General features: G+C 44.0%; 1 protein-coding gene across 11 annotated transcripts in view; it reads right to left on the bottom strand.

The window, feature by feature from the left end:
- Positions 1-14,129, bottom strand: part of MMD (monocyte to macrophage differentiation associated) — a 115,844-nt gene extending 101,715 nt beyond the window's left edge. For 10 of the 11 annotated variants that reach the window (XR_014304971.1, XR_014304972.1, XM_082707713.1 and 7 more), the window contains exons 1-3: positions 13,834-14,129; positions 6,779-6,860; positions 2,353-2,513 (exon numbers count right to left, since the gene is read on the bottom strand). Coding sequence is in view for 9 of the 11 variants with exons in the window: in XM_082707713.1 (XP_082563839.1) it covers positions 2,353-2,513; positions 6,779-6,860; positions 13,834-13,859 (269 nt within the window). In the remaining 2 variants the exon portion in view is untranslated. The remainder of the gene's footprint in view (positions 1-2,352; positions 2,514-6,778; positions 6,861-13,833) is intronic. The other variant, XM_082707712.1, reaches the window with a different exon arrangement.
- Positions 14,130-15,646: the final 1,517 nt, after the last annotated feature.

Here is a 15,646-nt window from a genome sequence, read left to right as displayed (position 1 = left end):
ATTTTCCCTCACCACATATACAGTGTCGACCAAAGCAAGCAGAGGATGTTTTAGCCACAGTTATTGTTAGTCATCTAATAGTGAAGTAAAAATAATTTAGGTCACAGGTCTAAAAAAGCAAACACTAGATTAATGCTTCTCAAACTTGACTGCATATCACAATCACCTGGCAAGCTTATAAAATAGAGTCATAAACACTAGTCCAGAAGATTATAATTTTTAAAATGCCTAAAACATGGGGTAGGAAATGGAGGGAAGAGAATCTTTTATATTTTTTTAAACTCTTTGGATGATTGTGATTCCTAGCCAGGTCTGGGGCCTTTCTAATTCAGCTTTCTAGACTGCTATGCACTCATTAGAGCAGGTAAAGTCAAACCTATAATTTTATTCAAGATCCACTCTGGCTTCTCTGACCCTCATTTTCCTCCTAGGGAAAATAGAAATGACAACATTTCTATCATAGAGCATGTGTGAGCATTAAATGAGATCACGTAGCCACGTGTTCACTAGCACAACACCTAGCACACAGTAGGTACTCAATAAATGCTCTTTCCCTTGCTTCTAAATAAGGCTGTATTTGGAAATATTAAAAAAGTAATGCAGAGCAAAAATCCACATGTGGCTTGATTCTAGCAGTACTATTTCAAAGTTCAAGAGAGCCTGGTTTCTATTACACCTTCTCTAGCCCCCGGGAGGGAGGCCCTGAATACCGAAGTATGCATCTACAACTCTTTATTGATTCAGAAATCTAGACATCAAAGCCCAGTCAGCCGAGGCAACCACAAGCATTGGATTGTGCCAGGAAGATAATGAAGTACTCTGGCCTCTGGTCTCTGTGACAGTATGTTCTGGGGAGGCAGGTACTTTTGAGGCTCTCTTGTGGATACGCCCCAGCAAGCCCTCATGATCCAATGCTGTGGTTTTATTTTAGGTAAGGAACTTATAGGCACAGGTAGCAGGCTGGGAACTATAAGCAGTATTGAGAAGGCTGTGGGTGAAAAACCCCAGACTGGGAGTCAGAGGTCCAGGAATGATCAGACTCTGCTAGTCTCACTGACTGGGCAAGACAAGCCATTTCTGAGCCTCAGTTTCTACAGGTGAAAATTAAGGGATCTGGATTAGATGACCCTTATGAATCCTTCCTGCTCTTAAACTATGATTCTACTTGTAAGGAGACAAATAATCTTCTCATGAATCCTAAACCCTCTTCTTAAATAACACATGTCTTTTTAATATTAGATTGTTTGAATTATTTGAGATTGGGGGGGCATTTTATAAAACCAAAAGCTATATTCTATTATTTTAAAACACTCTAAGTTTGCTCTGAATCCTCCTTTTACAAAAAGAAATTCTGCACTTTTGGGTTGTACCGAATGTATTCTATCAGCAACTAAATGATGTGCTTCTCCTTTTGTATTCCCCCAAATTAATCCCTCACTCAAAGGAGGAATGCTTTTATGTCCTTATTAGGAGGCTAGCAAGCCTGCTTTGAGTTGGAAAGTACCTGACAGCTAATATGTGAATTCTGTTTGAATCGATACACAGGACTTAATTCTGAAAGCTGAACTTTGCAAAACAGTAAACCTAAACTGTAGCAAACCTCCTTACATGACAAAGTCCTGGTCATTTGTAATTTTCAAATCATTCTGGCATGCGTTATCTCATTCACCTATCTATGAACACTGGGCATGTTTTTAAAAAATTTATTATTATTATTATTATTTTAGATTTTTATTTAATTATCTATTTATTTGACAGGGAGGGAGAGAGAGATCACAAGCTAGGCAGAGAGGCAGAGAGAGGGGGAAGCAGGCTCCCAGCTGAGAGCCCAATGCGGGCCTCAATCCCAGGACCCTGAGATCATGACCAGAGCTGAAGGCAGAGGCTTAACCCACTGAGCCACCCAGGCGCCCCTGTTACTTCCATTTTAGTGATGAAGAAACTAAGGCTTCAGGGGGTCAAGTGACTTACACAAGCCTGAGTGGCAGGGCTGGGCTGACTCCAAGTTCAGTGTGCTCTTACTACCCCACAGCTGCTGCACTCTATTGGGTCTTACGTTTGACAACATTAAAAGACAGGTCTTGGGATTATACGATGTAAGTCCTGGGGAAGCAGTGTGGTTTTGCTGGTGGCTTCTGAGAAAGGCCTGCTTTCTTAGATACATACTGGGGTTCTCAAAGTCTGTCCAATCCGTTGGAAATGTCTTGACTATAATGGCATAGCGTTATAGTCTACAGGGCAAGAAAATGTCTGTCTACTCTGTAGCTTCAACCCGACTGAAAGATGCCAGTAGGGGAGGCTACCCTGAGTCTGCTCTTCAGATCAGGGGAACTAGCAAGCCATCCACAGTACCTTAAGTGGCTCTTCTTCCACGACACAATGTGAAATACTGTGGAAACGATGAAGAGGGCGCAGAGGCCCATCCCGTAAATCCACGCAGTGATCTTTTCCCAGCAGTCATCTGACAGCCGATGCAGGAGGGCACTGCCCACAATGGCCGGAACAATGAGGAACTAAGGGAAAGGCAAACAAGAGTAAATACCCTGGGTTTGGCGAAATTGCCCCCTTTGTTAAAAATACGTAGGTTTCCCGGGGGCAGTTTTAGAAAGATCATTTTAAACACTTGCCTTTCAGGGAGGGAGTGGTCGGTGACTACACTGGTGACAGCAAGTACCATTCAGGGCCCAGGAACCATGCCCACCACTGGGTATCCAAGTGATACAGGATACATTACTCCATGGTGGCAAAGCAGATATTTGTTATCCTAATTTCATTACATAAGAATGTATTTCACCCTGTTCTCTAATGTGATTTAAAGTAGGTACTTAAAATATACAAATGCCAAGCATGTACCCAAATTTTGTAAGGAGGTGCTATTTTTAAATGTTCTTTCCTATTTCCCCCCTGAACTACTGAAATCTCAGTATTTCAGCAAAGGGTTAAGTGAATGAATAGAATCAAGAAGTATTATAATATATACCACATACACAAATATTAACTGTCAAGTCATGTTCTGATTTTTAGTTTGGATCTGTACATTCCACCAATTTGAAAACTAGTGCCAAGTGACAATTATTTATTTTTAATAGCACCTTTCAAGTAAGCAAGGGTAATCCATTCTCACCTATTCAAGTAATTTTAAGGGACCATAATCTTAAGAGAATTTTGCTTACTCTACCCTAGTTACTTCCATGGACACAAATGTCAGTGTCTGTCATATGAGTAGGAGTATCACTAGTAAACTTTTTTGTTGAAGACTTCATCTTTTTAGGGAAGTTTTTAGCTCACAGTAAACTTGAAGAGTGGTAAACATTTTATAATAAAAAACATCCTCGGGACGCCTGGGTGGCTCAGTTGGTTAAGCAGCTGCCTTCGGCTCAGGTCATGATCCCAGCATCCTGGGATCGAGTCCCACATCGGGCTCCTTGCTCCGCAGGGAGCCTGCTTCTCCCTCTGACTCTGCCTTCCACTCTGTCTGCCTGTGCTCGCTCTCACTCTCTCTCTCTTACAAATAAATAAATAAAATCTTTTAAAAAAAAAAAATAATAAAATAAAAAACATCCTCAAGAAAAATAAACTACTTTTTAGATATTAGAATAAGCATACCTGGCAAAGAAAGAAAGCTTTAGCAATCTTATCTTTTTCCCCCCAATACCTACTTTTGCCCTCTTGCAACAAAGTATCTCTAAATGAGATCAGCACTGAATTTTCAAATGCTTAAGTTTTCACTGACCCAGACAATATGAGAAAATTAATGACAACAAAGTAAGTTTTTCATAAGACAGAACTTAATTTATTTTGAGACTGTGTCCTTCCTACTTTCTCATGTTAAAGTATCCTCTTTTTTTTTTTTTTTTTTTTATTTGTCAGAGAGAGAGCGAGCAAGAGCGAGCACAGGCAGACAGAGTGGAAGGCAGAATCAGAGGGAGAAGCAGGCTCCCCGCGGAGCAAGGAGCCCGATGCGGGACTTGATCCTAGGACGCTGGGATCATGACCTGAGCCGAAGGCAGCTGCCCAACCAACTGAGCCACCCAGGCGTCCCTAAAGTATCCTCTTTAATGAAATGAAGATGATGGAAGTTTTTTTTGTTTTGTTTTGTCTGTTTTAGAAATCTTACCTCTCTCTGAAAGTAAAAAATCAGGATGCAGTTTAGTAAGTTTAATAAAATGATATTTTGTTCTAAAAAATTAACATGGAGTTTTTGTCAGTTTTTCTTGTTTTATACAAGTATTCCTTAACTTATGACATACCCAGAAGAGATAAGGGATCATTCAAGTCTGTCTCCAGCAAATAATATTCCTAAAGGTGACCTGCGCATCTTAATAGCCAAACTATTACATTTTAAGTGTTCGACATAATGCTAAGTAACAAATATTTCATTGATTACCTTCATTTGTCAGTGGTACAGAAACTATCATGGCACTGGCCTGTAACTTTCATGAGTGTTTTGTAGTTGGTAAATAGAAAAAATAATGGATGTATATTGGAGCAATGAGTGAAAGAAGAGGCCAAATAAATTATTACTCAAATTTTTATATTCCTTATATCTTTTTTTTTTAAGATTTTATTTACTTATTTGACAGACAGAGATCACAAGTAGGCAGAGAGGCAGGCAGAGGGAGAGAGGGGAAACAGGCTCCCCGCTGAGCAGGGAGCCCGATGTGGGGCTCGATCCCAGGACCCCAAGACCATGACCTGAGCCGAAGGCAGAAGTTTAACCCACTGAGCCATCCAGGCGCCCCTATATTCCTTATATCTTAATCCTCCCCTAGACTTAAATACACACATACAGACATAAAACTTTTTCGTATGGGCCTGTGGACAATTATTTTTGGAAGTAATTTTACTTTTAGCTATTAAATTCATCCAATATCTGGTCAGAATAAAAGATGGATAGTCTGATAGGTATCAAACACAATCAAATTAGGCCACTCTTTCTTTTCTTTCTCTTTCTTTCTTCCCTTCTTTCTTTTTTAAAATATTTTATTTATTTATTTGACAGAGAGAGAGATGGCAAGAGAGGGAACACAAGCAGGGGGAGTGGAAGAAGGAGAAGCCGGCTTCCCATGGAGCAAGAAGCCCGATGCGGGGCTCAATCCCGGGACTCTGGGGTCATGACCTGAGCCATAGGCAGATGCTCAAGGACTGAGCCACCCAGGCGCCCCTAGGCCATGCATTCTTTAGTCCATGTTGGTACTATAAACATTTTGACCCTCTGATCAAAGCTCACCCCACATAAGTGTGTCACTAAGGCAAAGACGGGTCAGCTCAAGTCTATAAAGAATTTCACTATATCCTTCCTGTCCCCAGAAACTCAGTCTTGGGTCCAGGGAGACTGTCCACTAGAGAGGTTACTCCAGAACTTCATTACGGAAGCTCATTTATGGAATCCAGGGCAGGCATGTCAGGTACTAATTTTTCCCTTTACCAAGATTCCAGCATATTAATTATTTAAATAAAAGTCTTTTTAGCACCTAAGGCAAAAGGACATGCAGTGATAAATTAGGATGATGGTTCAGTATTAATAAGTATTATCTGAACTACACCATTACGATACATAACACAGATGCTTCATAAAGTTTGATTTATGCTAAGGAATGACCAAATGGCATTGTTCTATTAGATTATAAAGGAATCTATTAGAACCCAGTTTATTAGGGGTTTATTTGGCATCATTATTCTTTATAGTAAACACTGTAACTATTCTTTGGGGAAGAAGATTAAAGATATGAAAAAGCACAGTCGAATTCAAGCAAATTTTATTATAATGACATATGTACTAACACGGTCTAAAATACTTACATTAGCCTGTTCTAAACACTCTTCATGAAAGAATTAAGTTGGCCTCCTCTTTTTCTGAACTTCAGCTTTATAGCAGCTACCTCCCTTCCCTCTAAAGTCTCACTAAATGTTGGGGTGCCTGGGTGGCTCAGTGGGTTAAAGCCTCTGCCTTTGGCTCAGGTCATGATCCCAGGGTCCTGGGATCGAGCCCCACCTTGGGCTCTCTATTCAGCAGGGAGCCTGCTTCCTCGTCTCTCTCTCTGCCTGCCTCTCTGCCTACTTGTGATCTCTGTCAAATAAATAAATAAAATCTTTAAAAAAAAAAAAAATCTGAAAATACATATTCATGAACATAAGATGCAAATAGAAGAAATGCACCAAAGCATTAATTTATTTCTGGGTGGTTTTGTTTTTCTTACATATTCTTCAGTATTTTCTAAATTTCTTACAATGAGCATGTTTTGCTTTTATGAGGAAGAAAAAAGTTCACTATGAATTAGGGATCAAATCAGCTTTTTCTTCTACAATATGCAGAAACATCTGCTCTGAAAAGCAGTGGATTCTATGGAGATAGGGATGGGGTGGCGACATGTTTCAAGGAATCACTTGGTAAGAAAAAAACACCTTGTCAACAACACTCTGAACTCTCCTTGGCCCATGAACACAGCTGTCTTGAAAAGGTGATTCACTTCATTCGGGAGGTCCTCCTCATAAATAGTTGTCTTTTTGATTTTCCTATAACTAGGGTACTTAACTATTCTTCTACAGAAGATCTTGTCAGAGAGTCAGTTTAGGATGACAGAGCTGGCAGAGCACTGGCAGGGCTTGATGTGCTCACAGAGCTTCTGCTAACATGACCCAGCACCGATGCCCTGGTAGGGGAGGTCACAGAGATAGGTACATCTAACTAATTGGACTGAGGATACTAGAGATAATGGCTGCTCCTCCCACCAGAGCCCTCCGGGAAGGCCGCAAAGGGGAGAAAATGCATACTCACTGCATGTGTGTAACAGTTAGCAGCATGTTCATAACAGGTTGGTTTGTAGCGGCCATTGGCTGGGGCCCGGTGGTTCATGAACCTGGACAAACAAAAAGATATCACATGAGACACGCTCAAAGGATATAAAGAACAATGGGGAAGGCTGCCAATACTGTTTGGTCTATTCTAAGTGAGAGGAGGCTGCTGGAAACACCTAGCTACGGGAACAAGACCAAAGCCGCTAAACAGGTGTAAACTGAGCTAACCGCCATGATCCAAAAGCAAATGCCCTAGTTTATTGGATTAAGTATTCTTTCAGTTTATTCAAAAGAGAAACCTCTACCAATCAGAAGCAAACAGCAATCAATCATACCCACCTTCTTCAGCTCATAACCGCCCCCATGCTAAAACAATTATAAATAAAAAAAGGCGCAACCAAATCTTAAATCTCAGGGGAAAAGGCAAGACAATCTTTCTAAACTTTACAAATGCCAGTAACTGCCATTCAATTAAAAGGAGTACAAAGCAAGGTTTCAGTTTTCTCTCTCAAAATTATAAAGCATTATACATGGAGATCTTTACACCCTACATTCCACAATTAGCAGGCCCGCCCAACGAGTTTCCCTATATTGCATTACCTGTTCCAGCACCAGACAGTTTAAATAAATGATACCTGGCTACCTCTAAGCCACCTAAACTAGAGGCTTGTTTTTACCTGCATTCTTCCGGAGTTAAAACAGTTTGCTTTCAAATCCAAATATACAACTAGTACCTGATATCCTGGCTATAAAATTCATACATACATACAAATGCGTGTATGTATCTAATATCAAAATTGGTTACACATATAGACACATACCCACATTCCACACTTCCCTTTGGGCCAACTTTGTGGAAGTAGCAATACAGGGAAAACCATGAATACCATGGGACCCGAAGATATGAACAGCATTTTCCCCTTCAATGTGGTGGTGAGGAGCCTCGGCAACCCAACCCTCACCCATGCCATGTTTCATGAGGGATGCTGGTTTAGTCTGTTCTCTGAAAAAGGGGAGATGTAAATTCAGTAAGATGATGAAGCAGCTGCCCAGAAGAAGCAGATGCAGAGAAACAGAGAGGTACAAAAGCTCCCAGAGCATATTGGTCTTGGAGGCCCCGCTACATTCCTGTGCTTAGAGCCTGCAAGATGGCAGCAGGCTTTGCGCTAGAAATTATCCTTTTGCTTAAACTACTTTAAGATGGGGGAAAGGAGGGAGATTTTGTCATCTGCCACCAACGAGTTCTGACCAGTCAAATCTTATAATTACTATGATGAAAAATAGTACCGGGCTGAACCAAATGGCAGGGCCGGTCTGAAGCACATGGACAAGCCATCCTAAACAATGCCCGGTTTAGGAAGACTAGCATTTTCTCCCTGAATTAAAAGGGGATCATGCTTAGAGCTTATATATAAGTCATGTCATGCTTAGAGCAAATAAAGAAAAAGAAAACGGCAGTTTCATTCAACCTAGTACAGAGAGTTTGGGTAGAAAATCCAATGGGGAATGAATCCGGCACGGTGATGATATTTCACTTGGACAACCAATGGGTTAGTTATCTGACTAGTGTGTGGAATATATCTTATTGAATGGAATTTGCCAGATGGGTTTGAAAACTGTTTAAGAGAAATAGACATTTAACAGCTTCAGAATTTATCCAAGCTATTCTCACACATAGATAAAATAAATCTTTTCTCCCCTGCTAATCCTTTAAGTAACTTTACTAATTTCCTAAGGGACGAGAGGATTGCTACATAGCGCTTATTAGTGAAAAGGAAAATAATTGCAGTCTTGAGAAGAATGCTTTAAAAGCATCTCAAGCATTCAAGGATCTACCTCATCACCCCCAGACATAGCAACAGAGCTATAAGTAGCACACCCTATTAGAAATTTTAAAGGGTAAAGATCAAGGCTCAAAAATGGTAGAGGGTAGATTAAATTGAGAGTGTTCTGTTTAGGGTACAGTAAGTAAGGTTTGTCTACCCACCACCAGGCTGAAGACTAAAATAGCAATTTATATCTCTGGCAGCTCAATCTAAAAATAGTCAACCCATTACACAGCAACAGGGATAGACTTTCACATTTTCTCCCCAAAGCTAAGAAGCTGGATGGCCATGTTTGTGACAGCTTCGTCCCTGCCCACCTGGAATCACTCAGAGTAAAAATAAACTCCTAAGTTGTAGAGAAAAATATCCCACCCATGTGACTTCAGGTAGTCTCTTCCGGCCAGAGCGAGATTCCCATAATAATGCAAGGGAAGAGCAAGTCTTCGAGAAGCCCACCACTGTCCAGGGCTCAGTCAAAAACCACCACACAAGTGTTCTGCTGAGAAATTTACAATGCAGTCAAGCCTCCAACATAGCCTTCTGAAGAAATCATTCCTAAAACCTAAATGGAAAAGCAGAAGTAAAATGCAAATTAACTCCCACACGCCGAACCTATTCTATTCTCTTCTCTTCCCCCAAAAAGAATGAAAAGGGTTCTCACGTGTTACAGAAAACAGCACCCATTTATGGAAGCCGCTTCTACCTAAGGAGGAGTAACCCTAACAGTTGGTTATCTGATGCTAGAAGAGAGTATCCAGCAGGTTTTACAGGGTTTGAGGGAAGGTAATTTAGTCCTGGGTATGGAAAACACACTTTAATAAAGCTATTATTTAGGTTTCTTGAGGGGGGAAGGGCAGAGGGAGTGAGAAAGAATCTTAAACAGGCTCCATGCACAGCACTGAGCCAGCAGCAGACTCAGTCTCATGACCTGAGTTCATGACCTGAGCCAAAATCAAGACTCTGATGCTTAACTAACTGAGCCACCCCTTATAAAACTATTATTTAGTTAGGTTTGTTCACTCATCTCCTCGCTTTCTCTTTTGACACTCTATCTTGCTTCCCCTTACCCGGCATTTTTAAAACCCCAAACCCCCATAACAAAATTTCAAAACTCTAGAGAGAAAGAACAGACCCCAAAGCACTGTGCCTTCTGAAAGTAAATCTATGACCCACCAGCAAATCTCTAAGACCCAAGGTCAAATCTCAGAAGTTGTCCCTGATTTCTAGGTCTTCCCCATTCTCCAATGGGAAGATTGCTACTTCTAAATATATTCCAGATCAGCCTAGCTCTCTACAGTTCCACAGACCCTACCTTATACATTAAGGCACTGACATCTCTTGTCTACATGAATACAAATCTCTCAGTTGGTCTCCCTGCTTGTCCCCATACAGACTCTTCTCTTTATTCAGCAGCCAAAATAGTCTATATGAAAACCAGATCACAGCATACACCCCAACTCTGGCTTAAAACCTGCCAGGGTCCTGGGATCAATCCCGCATCGGGCTCTCTGTTCAGCAGAGAGCCTGCTTCCCCTTCTCTCTCTGCCTGCCTCTCTGCCTACTTGTGATCTCTGTCTGTCAAATAAATAAATAAATAAATAAATAAATAAATAAATAAATAATAAATGAGTCTACCTTGGACTCAGGTCATGATACCTTCAGCTCAGGTTATGATCCCAGACTCCTGGGATTGAGTCTGTATCCCACTCCCTATTCAGCAAGGAGTCCCTTTTCTGCCCTCCCCTGGACAGTGACCTCTTTCTTTCCCTCTGTCAAATAAGTAAATAAAATCTTAAAAAATAATAATATTGTTTCACTCGGGATCCAACAGGTTCTGTATATAACAAAGAGAAATAGGCAATCTTAGCACCAAAAGAACCTTGAATCTCATGAAAAGAAAATTCTTAAAGGCTAAGACCATGGATATTCCAGGGCTCTTTCAACAGCACTTGATGGAGCCACATAAGCCAACCCCTATCCACAGCACCTTATTATTAGCCAGTTTACGAGTGAGCATGGTATTGAGGAAAAGTGTCCATTGCCAGAGGGGGTGACGGTGGACGACATGTTTAAGAAGACTATCCCATGCCTGTAATTCAGTGCTCTAAGAACATGTTTTTAAAAAGGCAACAGGCAGTCCAGGAAGACTTCCTAACTCTGGAGAGTAAGGTGCTTTATATCACATAATCAGTCTGAAGCTAACCAGTGGTCACAAGGCTGGAGCTCTGAATCAAGGAGTATCCTTTTCCTTGGATTTTCGGTGGCAAGGCTGGAGAAATGAGAATGCACCAACACCGTAGAGTAGAAGCTCTGTGGGTCCCAGGCCTCAGTGCTCTGCACATGATATTGTGTAAGCAGGGAGACAGTCAAAGGTGAAATGGCAGCATGGTGGTAGAGAGGGACAGGAAGTTGAATTGAAATGGGTCTGTCCTTTCCTAGCCATGTGACTGCGGCAAGTTCTTTTTATTCTCTAACCCTATTTGCTTATCTATTAAATGGCTATAAAATTTTGTCTTCCAGGGTTAGAGTTGAGAAAGAGATGAGTAATACATAAATACCCAGCCACTGGCTGGCTCAAGTAAACACTCAATAAATGTTAGCAATTATTCCAATCAGTCAGGGATGCTGTGATAGGGAGAAAATGACTCTGGGAGAGGAAGGTGTGGGGGCAGACTCAGATGGGGAAAGGATAAAGCAAGAGAAAATATGCTCTGTGTCCCAGTGGCATTTTTCACATCCTAAACTTTTTGAGAAGCCATGCATGCATAAAGCCCTCCACTTAGGACAGTGGGCTAAATTTCTTCACAGCCTTCCTCTGCAGAAATGGCAGAACTCTGGAAGTTTATCCAAAGCCAAAATGACCACCACATTTCCATTATGAACAAACCAGCAAGATGTCCATTTCTTGTAATTTAGACATAGCCACAAACCATGGCCTAATGAAATGTTTTTACTGCAATCAAATGCTCTTCAAGGGACTCTTGATAAATCTATCAGAAGTAACACATGCATTCAAAGACAGTATGTCCCTCTCTCTAGTTTCTCTATAATTTACTTGCCGATAACTTTTCTGAATGCTCAAAAGATATATAAGGAACACGCCTTGAAGAGATGATTAATAGTACTCCCAACATGTTGATGTTGTACAATACACTAAAAGGGCCTTTTTTTGTTAATTTGTATTTGCAGGCTTTATGTCCAAGTTCAAAGTTACCCTGAGAAATAGCTTTCCAATTTTGTCTGTAGTAGAAAAACAAGAAATTATGTGATCATTCAGTCTTCAAAGAAAATCAGGGTGGGTGTAGGTGCCATCAGGAAAATAAATGTTCAATATCCATTGATACTGTGCAGTCACTGAGAAGATTACAAAGTCTGTGCCACACCAAAAGAAATGCCTCTATTTTTCATCTTTAAATGAATGAAGTAGAGCACAAAATTACATTACTATACTGATAATAAGGACTGGGTAGATTAGCATCCAGCAAAAGTAGTTCAATTAGCTGAGACAGTAGGAACTGAAATGAAGGGGTTTTTTGTTTCCCATTTCCCTTAACATTGTTTTAAGGTTTGTGTAAAAAGCCTTTTTTTTTTTCCTTTCTTGAAGAGAATACAAAGGATAGGAAAGAAATACAAATTCAATCAAATAAGGAAGGGTAATTTCACAGAATATTGCCACTGTTCTCTGAAAACAGGAAGCGCACAGATGTTCAAAGAAGTAAAACCAAATCAAACAAACCACATGCATAAGGCTTTACCAATCATACTTGAATGCATGTTACTTTCTCTCTTAAGGCCCCTCTAACCTTCATTCCTGACTTCATGTTCTAAAGCCAGACATCATGATCCCTTTTTGCCTTCAGAAGCACTGATAGGATGATCCCACCAAGGGAACAGTGCCAGTCATTCAACACTCTTGAATGATGAGCAATATCGGTTAAGTTAATCAAGTCTTCAAACTCATAACCCTTCTAATGGTACGGCCCTCCCCAACTCTTCCTATGCATTCTTTGGCTTCCTTACCCTTTGGGACCAGGGGAGTAATGAGAGAAGCATAATGGGGGAGTGAGCATCAAACAGCTTAGGGGGTTGGAAAGAGGAGGGGGGGAAAGTGCAGTTTGAAATTCTGAAATAAGAGGCAGTCTAAAAACTCAATAACCTCCCTGGAAGATTTTCATGCATTCCTTTTCTTCTTTCAAATTCCCCATCACTGTACACCAAGCTTGCCTGCTAGTGAAGGTCTGGGAATGGGGCCACGGCTGACAGATTCAGACAAAGGATGGAGAGTGAAACATAGGGGAGATGAACTTTCACCCACTTAAAACGAAGAATTAGGGGGAAAAGCCCAGAGCTTCCTCTCAGAAACATGGGCCAGCCTCCATCCATTGCTAAATGTCAGAGACCTGAGCCAGGATTAAGGCCACCGTGCTTCCCGAGGCTGGCATTCCCACCGGCCCTCCAGTGAATGAGCTGCTGGCCAACCTTCCGGTGGCACCTCCTAGGTTCCTCCTCCTCATTTCCTAACACAGGCTCCTCAACAGCAGCTCTCACCACCCGAATACTAACTTGTCCCTTCGCAGTGCCCAGCACAGCACCGCCCTTGGACGCTAAACCAGCAAGCTTGGAGAATTAGCAAGGCCCGGACCTGGCCAGGAAAGGCTAAATTCACCAGCGGAGCATGCCTCAGTTTCCCTGTTGCTAGGGCCGATCACAGACAAAGCACTAAAACGCCCAGCACCCCGTCTTACGACAAATCTAGCTGCAGGGCGCAGCAGCTGCCCGGCCCCTGTTCCGTGCGCCCCGGGAGACCCCCCAAGCTGGGGATAAGGGGTGGAGGCCAAAGCCAGGGTTGGAGGAAACGGAGCCGGCGTCTGGGGCTGGGGTTCCGGTCCTCAGGGCAAGGCACGAGCCCTGCCGGGTCGGGGTAGGTAGGATGAAGTCGGGTGAGCAATGGGATCCCCTGGAAGGAGGGCAGGCTCGGGGTTCGAGGTCTGGGAACCCGGGTGACGCGTGAGATCGCGGTCCTCGGAGGAAGGGGATCGCCCAGGGACCACAGGGCGGGGAAACCCCCGGGAGCTGGTCCCCGGCCAAGGCGCGGTATCCGCGGGGGGGATGCAACCAGGTGAGCAGCCGGGACCCACTCCGGACGAGGCGGGATCTTGGACCCGCTGCCGGCACGGGCGGTGGGGCAGGGGCACCATCCCTCTCTCACCGCTGGAATCGATTCTTGAACCGCATTGATCCTCCGCTCCTCCTCGGGGGCCGGGAGCTCCGTCTCGTCAGCGCCGGCGGCAGGGCGCGCGGCCCTCATCGGCTTGGGCTGCTCCGGAGGCCGCCCGTGTGCCCGGCGGACCGCTCGGCAGGGCAAGGCTGAGTGGGCCAGGCCGGGGGTCGGGACAGGGCCGGGGCCAGACCGGGCGGCTGGGGGCGGGAGGGAGGCCGCTTAAACGGCCCCGGCGCCTCCCGCCTCCCGCCTCCCGGCTCCTCCGCCCCCGGGCTCCCGCGCCCCGCCCCGGAGCCCGGCTCCACCCCTACCAGCTCCGCCCGCCTGCGTGCGCCCGCGGCCGCCAGCGCGTCACCGAGCCGGGCGGCCAATCAGCACCCCGAGCGGCGCGGCGGCAACGCTGCCATTCATCCCGCAGAGCCCCGGCGAAGGGGGCGGAGCCTCGTGTCCGATGGGGCGGGGCTAGGAGAGAGGAGAGGACTGGGAGGGCGGTGCACTCCTTGAAGGGGTGGAGTTGGACGAAGGAACCTGAAGAGGCAGAGGCCGGAGCCGGAGAAATTGCAAAGGGGGTGGTAGGCCAAGACTCTTAAAAGCAGTTGTGAGCCCGACAGCAGCAAACGAGGGCTCCAGTCTGCGTTCTAGCCCCGGCGGGGTGGCCTGCCTTCATTCTTCACCATTCATTTCTTCATAGCTCCGTTCACTTATTCCTTCACCATTTTTTTTTTTTTAAGATTTTATTTATTTATTTGTCAGAGATAGAGGGAGAGAGAGCGAGGGAGCACAGGCAGACAGAGAGGCAGGCAGAGGCAGAGGGAGAAGCAGGCTCTCTGCCGAGCAAGGAGCCCCATATGGGACTCGATCCCAGGGCGCTGGAATCATGACCTGAGCCGAAGGCAGCTGCTTCACCAGCTGAGCCACCCAGGCGTCCCTTCCTTCACCATTTTGAGGGCCCGCTCCTCTAGGTTATTGTGCGAGGCTTCAGGGTGGTTTTTTAAAACCTTTCCTTGTCTGCCACAAGAGAAGTTTGGTATCACTAGGAAAACTCTGAGATCCAGTGAGAACCACAAATGGGGGTGTCCTCCAGCGGGATCTGTTTATTGCGGTTCCCTCTGTTTTTTGTTTTTTTTTTTTTTGTTTTTGCTTTAATCTAAGCCCCTTCCAAATAAACCAGTTGAGGTGAATCAGGGTCCTTTTGCTAAGCTTAAACCCTGAGGGCTTGCCGGAGGACACATCCAAAGGAAAGTGAATGACAGGCGGCTTCTTGATCCTCTCCCGATCACTCCTGGAATTTAGGTGTGCTCCCCTCCAGGTAGCCGGTCCACACCCACCCTCCCACATCTCACACTGGTGACTCTAAGGGGCTATTCGGCCGGCGTGTTGGGAGTGTTCACGCTGCGAGCCGTGGGGCATTGAAAAGCTGGAAATTCTTTCACCCAGAATTCTAGTTGCTTTTCCTTGAACATCTTCCAACGGGGAGGTGGTTTCCATGGTTATTTCATTAATTTCCTCGGGAACTCCAGGAGATAGACATTATCTTACTCATTTCACAGATAAGGAAGCTGAGAAGTTTAAAAACTTGCCAAAGGCAAATCTAGGATTTGTACTCAGCTTTGTCTAACATTAAAACCTCCAATCATTTTGGTACACCACATTGCCTCTCCCTAGGATTTTAGAAGATTTTATTTACTTATTTTTGAGAGAGAGAGAAAGAGAGAGAGAGAGCAAGAGTTGGGGGGAGGTGCAGAGGGGCACAGGGAAAGGCTGACTCTCTGCTGAGTCCCATGTAGGGCTGGATCCCAGC

Source organism: Mustela nivalis (genome assembly GCF_964662115.1).
Source record: "Mustela nivalis genome assembly, chromosome: 17".
Taxonomy (NCBI): domain Eukaryota; kingdom Metazoa; phylum Chordata; class Mammalia; order Carnivora; family Mustelidae; genus Mustela; species Mustela nivalis.
This window is presented reverse-complemented; position numbering and strand designations above follow the sequence as displayed.